The sequence below is a fragment of the Capsicum annuum genome, chromosome 12, assembly GCF_002878395.1.
Source record: "Capsicum annuum cultivar UCD-10X-F1 chromosome 12, UCD10Xv1.1, whole genome shotgun sequence".
Lineage (NCBI taxonomy): Eukaryota > Viridiplantae > Streptophyta > Magnoliopsida > Solanales > Solanaceae > Capsicum > Capsicum annuum.
In genome coordinates, this window is record NC_061122.1 from 218,577,157 (window position 1) to 218,592,078 (window position 14,922).

Below are 14,922 nucleotides of genomic sequence, written 5' to 3' on the forward strand. Positions count from 1 at the left end.
TTACTTGTCATATTTCGATTCTGAATAGTCAAGCTATAAAAACTTGAATCATTATTTTAAGATGTATTTTATCATCATATTAATATAAGAAGGATTTCAAATTATAACATCTTTTATATAGTTTTTGACCATCTAAATTTTAAATTTAAGATGTTAAATTAATCTACTCCAGTTTAGCTTTAAAGTTTACTCAAACTGACTCTCGTAAAGAGAAATGTGTATGGGTATGCATTATTCGTATTAGACCGAAAAATCAAACCAAATCAACTCAAATTTTAATTTGGATTGATTTTTTGGTTTGGTTTGATTTTGGATTGAGAATTTACTTATTTGATTTGATTTCGGATATAGAAAAATAACAATCTAGAAATCGAAAAAACCTAATAATATAATATTTAGGTTTAGAATTAGAATTTGAGTTTTCCACTTTTAGCCCATTTAATTATTTTCCTTTTTAGGCCATTACAATATTAATGTATTTGCCAATTAGTGCATTAGGGTATGATCCACTCTTAATTTATTGAGTTAATGCATTGGAATTTTCATATTATTTAGTTTATTTTTTAATGTTTTGATATGCGTCTAATTGTAATTTTTAATCGAGATTCAATATTATTACTTCTCGTTGTATATAGCTTTTTACTTTTTTTCTAGCATGCAAATATAATTTTAATTTATTTATTAATTATTGACATAACCTAATAGACAAATCGAAAGTAGAAAATATGGAAACATATTAAATTTATTTTTATTCAAATTTAATTACATTTTCTCAAAAATCAAAAGTCGTAAGACAAACTAAACAACACAAAATTAATCCAAAAATCGAATTTACACCCCTAAAAATGTGACAACTAACAAATTAAAGTAAACAAAGAAAGCATAAAATATTTTGACTACATATTATATTAATTCGCTTAAGCAAAATACCAAAACTCTATAACCAAAGATTAAATCGAATACCAAAAATTTAGAAAAATACATAAATCATAATCAAATCAAAAAATCAAATATTTTTCTATTTTTATTCATTTACACCCTCCAAAGCAAGAGAGAGACAATAGCTGCTTTTCTATAAATTAAAAGTAAAAAAAATAGAAAAGAAAAAAAGGACTTACTTTCAGTGTAAAGATTCTCTTCTACAAAATTTCTCTAACCCTTGCTCAAGCTTCTTTGCAGAATCTCACTTCACCAGGTTCACAAAAAAATCTTGGTACTATTTTCTTGAACTATTTGATTAATATTTTTATTTATATAAGTAATTTTTTTCTTTTTTTCAAGATTCAGTTATATGTGAGTTCTTTTATGTGCATTTCATTTTTGTGTACTAGTTTTGTTCTTACAACCAGATAGTGAAATCAATTAAATTATTGTTTTTGTTGTTTAATTTGAATCCCTTTTGATAAATTTGGTGATTTTTCAAGAATTTTGTGCAGAAATTGTGGTTCTTAGTGTTGTGTTTGATCGATGTTAGTTGATTTCTCTCTCTTGTTTGCTTTTAGTTTTTGCTCTTTTAGTTTGTTTTGAGTATGTAGAAGAAACTATCTAGTTGGAATTGACTTAATTTCTTCTTGTTAACTTTTCAACACACTGGTTGGTAGATCTTTTAAAATCAATTTATTTTGAAAAATGTTTTTAAAAAAAAGTGCTTTTTTGAAATAACCGCGGTGTCCGGGTCAGCTTTTGTGCACCTCGACTGATTCCACGGGATACCTGCCACCTCCCACCATCAACAAGTGTCATTTAACTCTAGTGTTGTAGATTTCAGGTCGTGAAATCGATTAAATTATCATTTTAATATGAACCCCTTTTGATAAATTTGCTGACTTTTCAAGATGTTTGTGCAGAAATTATGGCTCTGAGTGTTGTGTTTGATTGATGTTAGTTGATTTGTCTCTCTTGTTTGCTTTTGTTTTTGCTCTTTTAGTTTGTTTTGAGTATGTAGAATAAACTACTTAGTTGGAATTGACTTAATTTCTTGTTGCTAATTTTTAACAAACTGTTTGGACAAGTATTTTTCAAAAAAGTACTTTTTTTAACAACCATGGTGTCCGGGACAGCTTTTGTGTACCTCGACCAATTCCACGGGATATCTGCTACCTCCTACCAGTAATAGGTATCAGTTAACTCTAGTTTTGTTCTTACCTAGATTGTGAAATCGATTAAATTATCGTTTTTTGTTGTTTAATTTGAACCCCTATTGATAGATTTGCTGATTTTTCAAGATTTTGTTCTAGAAAGTATTCTTCTTGGTGGTGTGTTTGATTGATGTTAGTTGATTTGTTGGTGTGTTTGATCTTTAGTTGGTTGTGTCTCTTATTTGCTTTCAGTTTTTCCCCACTTACTTTGTTGTGAGTAAATGGAAGAAACCACCTAGTTGGAATTGACTTAATTTGTAGTTGCTAACTTTTCAATACCTTGTTTGGCCAAGCTTCAAACTTCTATAATCAGCTTATTATTTTCAGAAAAGGTACTTTTAGTGGGAAGTAGTTTGTGTTGACCTATAGATTTAAAAAGTATTTTTGAGCAGCAATTAGTGTTTGACCGAACTTTTTATTAGTGCTTCTAAGTGTATTTTCTTCCGTGCTTTTAGGGAAAAACTATATTTTAGCCTCCGACAACAGCTTCTGCTACTCCAAAAGCTTGGTCAAATGCCTCACTTCTTTTTTTTTTTTTAAAAAAAAAAAGTATTTTTGGCCTCCCAAACTTGGCCAAATAGGCTATAAGTTTGGATAGTGAAAAAAGTGTTCGTGTAGAGAACCTATAGTTGTGCGTTTTTATCGTATTGAAATAAGCAAAAACACTAGGTGATTCTTTCTATCTGTCTAAGTCTTGACGGATAAACTTGCTCAGTAAGTGTGCTGGTAGGACCTAAGACGTACCAGTGGAATTAGGTGAGGTGCGCATAAGTTGGCACAGACAGCACGGTTATATAAAATAAGGGGAGTGGATAGAAATGATTTATATAGCCGACCACTATTTTGTTTCTTCTATCATATTCTTATACTTTTCCAAAATTATTTGCTTTGTGAATCTCCTAAGTTTGACTTGTGTTTTGCCAATGTTTAAGCTCTATTAGATGCTCGTTACCTGTTTGTGATCTTGTTTTTAGGCCTAAATAATGGTTTGAAGCTACCATTGTTGTTTCGCAGTTTAATTGCTCTAGTTCTGCTAAAGCTCTAGTATTTTCTTGCTCCGTTCCAGAATAATCTTGTTATACATAAAAACAGTAAAGGGCATGCTTGATTGATGCTAGTTGTAATTGTTAATTTGTGGAGAGCCTATCTCTGCTATGATCATTACGTTTAGTTCTGACTGAGAACAGGTTTAGCGATAGTTGACGAGCGTAAAACACAGTGTAATTTAAGAGCTTTGCTATTCAGAATAGTTTAGTATAAAGATTGGTTTTGGTACAAACAGGAAATCAAACAAAAACTTGTTAACTATTATTCAGGTGATTAAAACTTGAAGTAGTTGTGGTTCTAAACCACGATTATGGCTAGATTATATCTATGATAATTGATAGTTAATGATGAGGGCAAAGGTTCTATTAATATGATTAGTAAAGATAATAAACATGACAAGTGCTAGATAATTATCGGGATATGATTTTGTTGTTAGATTCACGCCCAATTCCGGCTTCTGATCTTTTTTCGTTGTTTTGTTCCAATTCCCTTTCCAATTAGGTAGGAATATTAATTGCGCCTGATATTTTTGGTTAGGCTCATTAATTGCTTCTCACAACAAATTCTTGGAGAATTTTCACGTCAAAACATCGGCATGCAACTTGATAAGTTAAAACTTTTTTCTTCTACTTTTCGCGTCTTGCACTTTTACTCAGATTTCAAAGTCCCAAAACATCCGTTTTAGCTCTAAACTCGTTAGATCGAGAATAACATTATGGCTCAAACTCAATTAAAATGTAGTACTTAAGAAGCGAAATGTAGCTATAACCCTTTTCTATAGCTTGTCATCAACAGTACCCACAACGAGGGAATAAATAATTCTAAAGCTTAGGTGGTATTGATTTTGAAATTAAAAAAAGACAGATTTTTCTTGTGTTAAATCTTAGAAGAGTTATCAGCATTTTGCAGAAACATTGGTTAATTATGAAAATGAATGATTTGTATAATTTTTTCTTGTACGTGTAGGGTGGAAATTGTTTCGAAAGACTTACAATCTCTAAATCGGTAGCTAAGAGCAGAATAAGATAGAAATGTATACAAACCAGCTGAAGTTAAGGCTTAGTTGTTGTTACATTTTGGATAGCATTTAATGTTTGTGAGGATTCCTTTTATCTTGATTAGAGACTTGTATATCTCTATAAGAATAAATGTGAGATCGGTGAACCTTTTGTTCAAGATAGCTAATTTGCCTTATTGTTCATTATTGGAATTAGTGTTGCCAAAGGCTCATTTAGGGCCGCTTAAACCTGGAAGCTCAAGGTAGACGCTTTATGTAGCTTAGGATGCACTTCACTGTAGGCAAGGTACTACTAAGGCGCGAACCTCGTTACCATAAGTTCTATCTTGAATAGATCGGTACTAAAAAAAAAAATATGATCGGCAAATAAAGTTATTATTGTTAAGGGATCATTATGAGTGAAGTTAATACTCTTTTCTTGCAACACACACACACACACACATATATATATTTTACTGGTTATAATAAAAATATATTTTTAATGCTTTCTTCGTTGTCCCCTTTTTAACTGAAGTCTACACTTAATTGCTCTTAAAGCGCCAATTGAACTAGTGCGGGTTCTAACGCTTTTTGCCTTTGGCAACACGGGTTGGAATGAAATACACTTAAATAACATGGAATGATACAAAATATGTATAATTTTGAACTTGAATACTTTGGGATGGAGGTTTTGTTGATATCTTACAACTGCAGAAAATTTTACATACTTATGTGTTGTTATTATTACTTAAAAATGAAAAGGTGGAGAGGATTCATTTTCCATATATTTCATCTTGTAAGTCCTATTATGGTTTAATGTATCGCATTCTTTTGTAGGGACCATGATTAAGTTATTCAAAGTAAAGGAGAAACAGAGAGAGCTTGCTGAAAATGCAAATGGAAAGCCACCAGTTAAGAAACAAAGTGCTGGAGAGTTGCGTCTTCATAAAGGTAGTCCCTTTCCCCTTCTTTGTAAAATTTTCTTAATCCTAAGTACTTTAACCATGTTGTTTTCTGTGAGATATTTTTCCTATTGCTTTCTACATGCCAAATTGATTAATTTAGCTTTGATCAGCTAGGTTTCATTTCAGTTGTGCATACCCTCCTTGATAGATCTTATGTGTAAAGTTTCGGATGAAATTGTGTACCCTGGTTATAATTTGAGGCACGAGAAGTTTTTGCCCATAACGTGAGCCAGTTTTCTCCTCTTTGGTACTATGAACATGTGGCAGTGTGTAGTGAATAATCTTCCAAATGTAAGATGATCTTGAGAAAGGCCATAGATTATCTCGATAGGCTGAAAATTTGGTCAGTTAAGTGAGAATGTAGTACTTTGCTTGAGGGGGATGGGTGTCGTTGGTATCTTTATTCCACAACAGTGCATTCACCTACTACAAGTTTAAAGGCCCTAGTCCTTGCTGTTTATTTCTAGCTTCCAACATGTGTGTGGAAGTGGGATCCTCTTATGGTGGCTCTTTATGACAGGGAAGGTAAGAAGTGAGAGTTTGGACCCTAAATGGTGCCCCCTATTTGTCATAGTTCGTTATTCATGGGTTTCCCCAGATCTCCTATATATTGCTGTAGAGATCTGATGTCGTTCATTGTCATTCTATTGTTGGGTTAATTTTGAGCACCCTATGTTGATGTTGGATGTTGCTTGACCATCTGTATGCCACGGCTACTGGGTATGGCTCCTACATATAGAGTAAGAGTGAACAGTGAAGTTTCAACAACAACAACAACAAACCCAGTATATTCCCACCAAGTAGGGTCTGGGGAGGGTAAAATGTACGCAGTCCATACCACTACCTCTAAAGAAGTAGATAGGTTGTTTCCAATAGACCCCCGGCTCAAGACACAGGACTATACAAAAACATCCAAAGTATGAAACATGATAAAACTAACATAGATACGACATCCACAAAAATAATGTACATTACCAAACAAAAGAAACCAAAGCCCCCCTAACTACTGGCCATGATTCATCCACCCACCTTATCCCTCTATCCTAATGTTTTTCCTCCAAACCTTCCTATCCAGGGTCATGTCCTCAGTGAGTTGAAACAGCTCCATGTCACGTCTAATCACTCCTCTCCAGTATTTCTTCGGTCTATCCCTACCCCGTTTGAAACCATCTAACACCAGCCTCTCACACCTACGAACTGGAGCATCGGTGCCCCTTCTCATCACATGACCAAACCATCTCAACCTCACTTCCCACATTTTTTCCCCCACCGATACCACTTCCACCTTCTCCCGAATAATCTCATTCCTAACCTTGTCAGCTCTTGTAAGACCACACATCCAATGCAACATCCTTATTTCCGCCACCTTCAACTTTTGGATATGAGAATTCTTAATTGGCCAACACTCCGCTCCATACAACATAGCCGGCCGGACTGCAACTCTATAAAATTTGCCTTTAAGCTTGGGAGGCACCTTCTTATCGCATAAAATTCCTGAAGCGAGCCTCCATTTCATCCAACCTGCCCCAATACGGTGAGAGACATCCTCATCTATCTCTGCATTCCCCTGAATCGTAGACCCAAGATACTTAAAACTATCCCTCTTGCAAACTACCTGAGAGTCCAACTTCACTACCACCTCCTCCTCTTGCCTCGAGTCACTAAACTTGCACTCCAAATACTCCGTCTTGGTCCTACTCAATCTGAAACCTTTAGACTCCAGGGTTTGTCTCCAAACCTCCAGCTTATCATTAACACCTTGTCGCGATTCATCAATCAAAACTACATCATCCGCAAAAAGCATACACCAAGGCACCTCGCCTTGTATACTCCGCGTCAACACATCCATCACCACGGCAAATAAAAACGGACTAAGAGTCGATCCTTGGTGCAACCCTGTCAAGACCGGAAAATGCTCAGAATCTCCTTCCACCGTCCTGACTCGAGTCTTCGCCCCCTCATACATATCCTTAATCGCTCTGACGTACGCCACAGGGACCCTCCTCGTCTCCAAGCATCTCCAAAGAACCTCCCTAGGGACCTTGTCATACGCCTTTTCCAAGTCAGTAAACACCATGTGAAGATCCCTCTTTCTCTCTCTATACTGCTCTACCTGTCTCCGCACTAGGTGAATTGCCCCAGTCGTCGAGCGATCAGGCATAAATCCAAATTGATTCTCCCAAATAGACACAATCTTCCTCAAGAACAGTGATGTTTCCGTTAGAAAAAAAAAAAGTGAAAGATGAAGATTGATGTTGCTTGATGAAAGGCACTTCTTTTATGAAATTTTCTTTGTTTTAATCGACAAATTCTTAATGGAAATTGTTGAATGATTGTGTCAGTTCCTTCCTTCATCGCCCCATTCTTGGAATCATCATAGAATGTTTCCCCTTATTAAAAAGAATCTAAAAATAGAGATTTGTTTGTATCTCTTTGTTCTTGTAAAGTTTCAAATGAAGTAGTGTCCTCTGTTTATAACTTGAAACATGAGAAGTTTTTTGCCCATAACATGAGCCAGTTTTCTCATCTTTGGTATCATGGTAACGCGTGGCAATGTGTAGTGAATGAAGAATCTTCTAAATGTAAGACGATTTTGAGAAAGTTGTAGGTTATTTCGGTAGGCTGAAAAAAGGGACGTTGAGAATGAACAGTAAAAAGAGAGAGAGAATGTAGTACTTTACTGGGGTTAGTGTGTTGATATCGGTATCTTACAACAGTACATATACCAGTTACAAGTTTACATGTCCTAGTCCTTGCTGTATATTTCTAGCATCCCATAAGGGGTCGTTTGGTTGGGAAAGAGTTATTCCGGGATTAGCCATCTCTGGACTAGTTACCCCACCATATATATGGGATAACTTATCCCATCACTTTGGTTGGTGCGATAAATAATCCCAGGACTAAGTTGTACCTCCAACCAAACGCGGGATAAAATAATCCTGTATTTTATCCCAGGACTATTATACCTTTATACCTCACACCAATCGACCCCTTAGTGTGTGAAATTGGAGTCCTCTTAGAGCAGCTCTTTGTGACAATGAAAGTAACAAGTGGGAGGTTGGACCCTTGGAGGAGGGTTACTAAAAATGGAGCCCAAAAGGCAGTGAAAGTTGGAGTGCCCCCGCAATTTCATATCTCATCATTCACGGGTTTCCTCAAATCTCCCATATATTGCTGTAGATATCTGATGTCGTTCATTGTCATTTCAATAGTAAGGTTATTGAGCACTCTATGTTGATGATTGATGTTACTTGAATATCTGTATGCCACAGCTATTGGATATGGCTCCCACATATAAAGAAAGAGTGAACAGTGAAGTTTCCGTTGGAAAAAAGAGTGAATGGTGAAGATTGGATGTTGCTTGATGAAGTCACTTTTTAATGAAATTTCCTTTTTATTTAATCGGTAAACTTTTTAATGGAAGTTCTTGAATGATTATATCAGTTCCTTCATTGCCTCATTCTCAGAATCATCATAGAATGTTTCCCTTACTAAAAAGAATCTAAAAATAGAGATTCATTTATATCTCTTTGTTCTTGGTGGTTCTTTTCTCCGATGAATTTGTTAGATGGCCATAACGTTTATCTTGTTCCCTGTAGACATCAGTGAACTAAATCTTCCCAAAACATGTAGCATATCATTCCCTAATGGAAAAGATGACCTCATGAACTTTGAAGTCACCATTCACCCTGATGAAGGATATTATACGTAAGTAGTCTTGTTGAACTATTCTCATTCTCTCTCTTTTAATGGAATGAAATCCTGAAAAAAGTTGCTTCAACTTGGAAATGCCTTTCTGCTTTCATATTTGTATGGAAATTTGGTGCACTTCAAGTTAGCTTTCCACGGTGTTGATAACATACATTGTATTATTTGTTCGGATTCAGGGGTGGAACTTTTGTCTTCTCTTTCGATATTTCTCCTATGTATCCTCATGAGGCTCCAAAGGTCAAGTGCAAGACGAAGGTTGTTAATCTTTCATTTTTTATTTTTTTTTGGGACTCTCTTTTAATTTCTTTAAAAATGAATTTAGATTACTATTATTTATCATTAGCACCTGTAACTCGAATTTTGCAGGTTTACCACCCGAATATTGACTTGGAAGGAAATGTGTGTCTCAACATTCTTCGAGAAGACTGGAAACCTGTGCTCAACATCAACACAATAATCTATGGCTTATCTCATCTGTTCACGGTACTTGTTTCTTTTTAGTTTGATGTATTTAACGCTACGTGTAAGTAGTTGGTTGGTAGTTAGAACTTCCGATCCTACAGGAACCCAATCACGAGGATCCCCTCAATCATGACGCGGCTGCTGTGTTGAGAGACAACCCAAAGATATTCGAATCAAATGTCAGGAGGGCAATGTCTGGAGGATATGTAGGGCAAACATACTTCCAACGTTGCATGTAGCATCTCGGATCGATGCTGAATCGATTAGCTGATGAAGATGATGGAAGTTGAAAACTCTCAAAAGTCTGTAAAATTGGATGCAGATCCATTTTTCACAAATGGTCATTGTGAAAAAAAATTGGGTGCAAAATGTGATTAGGTATATGTAAAACTTAGACGTGCAGAAAGTTTTTTGTATGATAAAAGTGTGTAAACTTTGCAACTCATGCAAGAAAAGATTAAAAAGGTGTAAAGACCTTTGCTTTGGATAAAGTTATGTACAATTTGAATTTATGCCCTCGCTATCTTTTGCGGGTGTTCTAGAGTAACTAGTAAAGTTGCTTCCATGTGATCAGAAAATCACAATTTCAAGATGTGAAAACGGTCTAAGACAACATAAAATAGACCTTTGTGGTCTGATCCTTTTAACCCGTGCATAGCGGGAGCTTTAGTGTGTCGGACCATCTTCACTGGGAGATTGGACCATATGTTAAGAGTTGCATCTGATGTTTCTGATACTTAATTATCTAGTATTTAGATCTACATACATTGTTTTACTAGTCCAAGTGCCTCGTGGTCCGATTCTTTTAACTCACGCATAACAGGAGTTTTAGTGTGACGAACTATCTTCTATGGGGTATTTAAGCATATGATAAAGAGTTGCATCTGATGATTCTGATACTTAATTATCTAGTATTTAGATCTAGATACATCATTTTAATCGTCCAAGTGTCTTGTGGTTCGATTCTTCTGATTCGCGCATAGCGAGAGCTTTAGTATGCCGGACTATCTTCTATGGAAGATTTAAGCATATGATAAAAGTTGCATCTGATGATTCTGATACTTAATTATCTAGTAATTAGATCTAGATGTCTTAGCATCCTTATATGTCTATCAAGATATGAATGAATTTAATATGAGTGATCCACTATCATCTTTTCCTCTTTCTCTTCCAAAAAGGAATAGTTGATTGGTAAGTCTCTGCCCATGCTAGGGACCGTATTGATGTAGTGCGTTGAAGTTGGATTTAGGTGTAATAAAATAGTTTTTTAAATGTGTTTTTTTTCACTCACGTTTTTTTTCATTCCGTCTAGCGATATTTGATCACAGAATCCATTACAACTGCAGAAATGATTAGAGTTTGTTATTCAATTGACAGTAATGCATATTGTGATTTTTCGATACTTTCGTCAGTCTTGCACCTCTACTAAGTACTGCTTGAGTCATAGCATCGAGGTCCGAGTCAAATTGAGGGGCGGCCACTTCGAAATATTATGTCAATTCTAATTTTGAACTAAAATTTGTTTTTCAATTGGCAATAGTGCATAGTGTGGGTTTTCGATACTTCGATTAATTCCGCACTTCAATAATGCTTGAGTCATTGCATCGAGGTCCGAGTTAAATTAAGTGTGGGTGATCACTTCAAAATATTGTATCAACTCTTAGTTTTGAATTATTGCAAACTTATTTCATAATTTTAAGTGAATCCATATTTAAAGATTATTTTAATTTTTAAATATTATTATTAGTGAAAACGCCTAATGAGGAACAATCTCAGAAAAGAAAAACATTGATTTGCTCGGCAAATAGTTTATTATTGCCTACGTGGCAGATTTCTATTGGTTGATTGACTGCATTAATAATTAAAGAGACAACTCTGCTAACAAATCATTTTGCAGCAGAAAGAAAAAAGAAAGAATTGTACCCCACCCACAAGACCATGATCCCACAACATGTGTTTGCTTTGAGTACAATTATTTAAGTCTTACCGTATATCCTCGCTCCGTTCATTTTTATTTATCCATTTTATTTTATGAGAATCAATTTAATTATTTCTTAGAGCAAATTTAAATTAGGATATTATAGTTAAGAAAATCATCCTGTGGTCAATGAATGGGATAAAAATTATCACGTCTCATGTTCAAATCCTGATGGAGACTCAAAAAAAATTAAGTGATTTCTTTTCATTTATCTTAGTTTTGATGAATAGAGTTACATGATACATGTTGCTGGTGAAAAGGTGACGAGCGTCCTATGAATTAATAGAGGTACGTGCAAGCTGACACTAACAGTCTGATTATTAAAAAAAAAGAATAATTTATTGTTTTAAATAATTTAAATATTTCAAAACTATATGAAAATATCATGAGTTGCAAGCCTTCTCATATTATATAATGAAAAAGACACATGAGGCCCGTTTGGCTATGAAAACCTTTTTCCTTTTTTCCAAAAAAAAAATTTGGAGTTGAAAATTGTGGTGTTTGGCCATGAAAATTCGAAAAATAATTTCGAAAATTTTTTCTGAAAAGGGAAAACAAGTTTTTGGTGTTTTCACAACTTTTCAACTTTTATTATTATTACATATAACCCCAATCTTTTAAATTTTACATAAAACTCTCCTTATAACATTATTTTTTCAATATTACGTATATAACAGTTTTAAAGAATAAGATAATTATAATTTCAAACTTAATGTTATCCTAATTAATATATATCTCTTTTTCTCTCTCATCATTATTTTTCTCCCTTATTTAATTTTCTCCTTTATTTAAGACATTATTTTACTGCTAATTTATATTTATACCCATAAATATATAAAGTATTATACTTATAACAGAAATATACAAAGTATGTTATATATAAAGTTTATACCATGTATATACCATATACACATATATATAAATATACAAAGTATTAAGAAACATACTAAGCATATTTATAACATAAATATACAAAGTATGTTATATATGAAGTTTATACCATGTATATACCATATACACACATATATAAATATACAAAGTATAAATAAACGTACTAAGCATATTTATATATTTATGGTATATGATATAATATACCATAAATGTGCAAAGTATGTTTTACATAAAAATAATTTATTCGCACACAGTAAAATCTTTCATATATAAGAAAATTAAAGAAATAAATTAGCGGCACCCTAAAATTTAATTACAACTCATCATTTCCTATTTTTTAGGAACGGAAAATAAAGGAAATAAATTAAATAAATTTCTAAAAAAAAAAAATTTGTTTGAAAGATAATATTTGTTACCTAAAACATAGGAAGTAGTGGTCTGTTAATATAACATCCATATTTAAAATTTTCAAATATGAGAAAACGGGTATTAATTTAAATATTATATATGTCATAATTGAAATTCATTAAATATGGTCATTTATATGTAATTGTTTTTATAAAAGTGGCTCATTGTGTTCTTTTTCCGTTAGTAGGTAAATTTTAGTTGGGTGATTTTGATAGTTTGTAAAAGTCGGAGCATAAAATCATATTTAAAAAAGTTTTTTCAAAATTCAAAAAAAAAAATTCGAAAAAACATGCCAAGCCCAACTCAACTCCAATTTCAACTCCAACTCCGAAAAATTTTAGTTTTCATGACCAAATGGCTACAAAATATAAATTAAAGCTCATGCATGCATGCAATGCGACTTTCGAGAAGAAAAACATAACAAATTAATTAAAAAAATGAGAAAATATATTATTTAATATATTTCCAAAAAAGAATTGATTTTTTCTTTAATCTATTTATTTCTTTATATTTTAAATCTTTAATTTTAAAATTGTCCATTTCTGAAAAACAGAAAAAGGAGAAGAGAAAAATAGAATCAATCAATCAACCTAAGAAGCATGGATAATAAAGCTAGTCAAATTACTTTGGTGTTTAATAGATAATAAATCAATCAACACATTAGCCTTTATTGCTAACAAATTTATCTTCTGAATTTTTTTCAAAAGTATACATTTATAAAGATTAAGGGTGTGTTTGGTACGAAGGGAAATGTTTTTTGGGAAAATTTTGTTGTAGTAAATTATTTTCTTACTTATTTATAAATTTTTGGTAAGTAAATAAAATAAATTATTCTAAGAATTTACTATCTAATAAGAGGAAAAGAGCGAGCAGGAGCCCGTTAACATGCCTGCTTTCAGCTATTTGCTTCGTCGATTTACTATATTATTCCTAATTAATTATTATATGTCATTTACATATTAAAAATTAATAATATTTTATAAAAATAAAACAAACATTTATGACATGTCCGTTTTAGCCGCAATTGTACTATATCGCTCATAATTAAGTATTATAAGTCATCTAAATATTAAAAAATTAATAATATTTAATAAAGTCATTTAAGTATTAAAAAATTAATAATATTTCATGTTAAATTAACTTGACGTCTTATATGAGGTCCACTTAATTTTTTTTCACAAGTATTTTTTATAGTAATTTTGCTATATCACTTCTAATTAGTTGTTGTGAGTTATTTAAGACATGTCTGCTTCGCTTCGCTTTTGCGTTTGTCATGCAGTACCTCTTTCCCTTGCTGCCAGAGGTTAAGAGAGACACATCATTGATTCATTCAATGAGAAATTCTTTCAATTTTTTGATTAAAAAATTTCATCTAAAAGAGAAACACAAGAAATTAAAAGAAGATAACTCATTATCAATTGTTGATTATGAATATCTTATATATAATTGTTAAAGGTATTAATTAAAAGAAATAAGTGAAAGTATGAAGTGTGATGATAATAAATTCAAGAATACACCTGAATCAAAATTTAAATAATAAGAAAAAGTAAAAATAGGAGTATGTTTCTTTAAACATTTACAAAATTATTGATTACATTCTTATTACGTATTTAAAACTTTTAAAAATTTGGTATTTCTAAAATTTTTCTTATTCTAACGTTTTTCTATTTATTTCTAGATTTTTTAAATCTTCTTAAAATCAAATTTAATTAATTTTAGAATTCTTAAGCTAATAGAAAAAATATTAGTTATCATTAATTCCGATGACTTTTTATAAGAAAATGTATTACCATAAATATATTTGAAAAAATAGTGAAAAAATGATTTTGTCTAAAACAAAGACTTTTAATGAAGAGTAAAAAGTTCAAACAATATTATAAAGGCTCTTCACACTTATATAATAATTAATTAAGAATAATATAATAAAATCACGAAAGAAGCAGATAAGTCGACGAAGAGGTACCTGCTTCTTTGCGTTTCTATATATGTATAGTATTATCTACATCACTTCTTTTTTAATGCGACCATTTTCGGTACTTTGCATGAATGTAGATGCATCATAATCATATATAGAGTTGTCTTTTCATTAATAGTAATTGTGTGTGACTTTTGATAAATCACCTTGTTTGAATGGTTGTTATGCAGGATTTCATAGGTATCACATAATTATATATTTTGATTATATAATGTTTGATAAATTGTATATCATTTTTCATCGTCATATAATGTTACATATCAACAATTTAAAGGAACAAAAAAGAAAAATATTGTCTGAGATAATTCTATTACTTTAAAAAATAGAATACATGGTTACTGTTGTTTCTC

The 14,922-nt window shown here is 32.3% G+C and overlaps 1 protein-coding gene across 2 annotated transcripts; it reads left to right on the top strand.

The window, feature by feature from the left end:
• Positions 1-1,017: 1,017 nt before the first annotated feature.
• Positions 1,018-9,843, top strand: LOC107851068 (NEDD8-conjugating enzyme Ubc12). Of its 2 annotated transcripts, none has more exons than XM_016695967.2 (6): positions 1,018-1,213; positions 5,020-5,133; positions 8,747-8,855; positions 9,035-9,113; positions 9,225-9,341; positions 9,422-9,843. In XM_016695967.2, the coding sequence occupies exons 2-6, from the start codon at positions 5,025-5,027 to the stop codon at positions 9,557-9,559; spliced, it is 552 nt and encodes a 183-aa protein (XP_016551453.1). In that variant the 5' UTR covers positions 1,018-1,213; positions 5,020-5,024; the 3' UTR covers positions 9,560-9,843. The 2 variants fall into 2 exon arrangements, with proteins under 2 accessions (XP_016551453.1, XP_016551454.1); XM_016695968.2 differs by having other exon boundaries at positions 1,051-1,195.
• Positions 9,844-14,922: the final 5,079 nt, after the last annotated feature.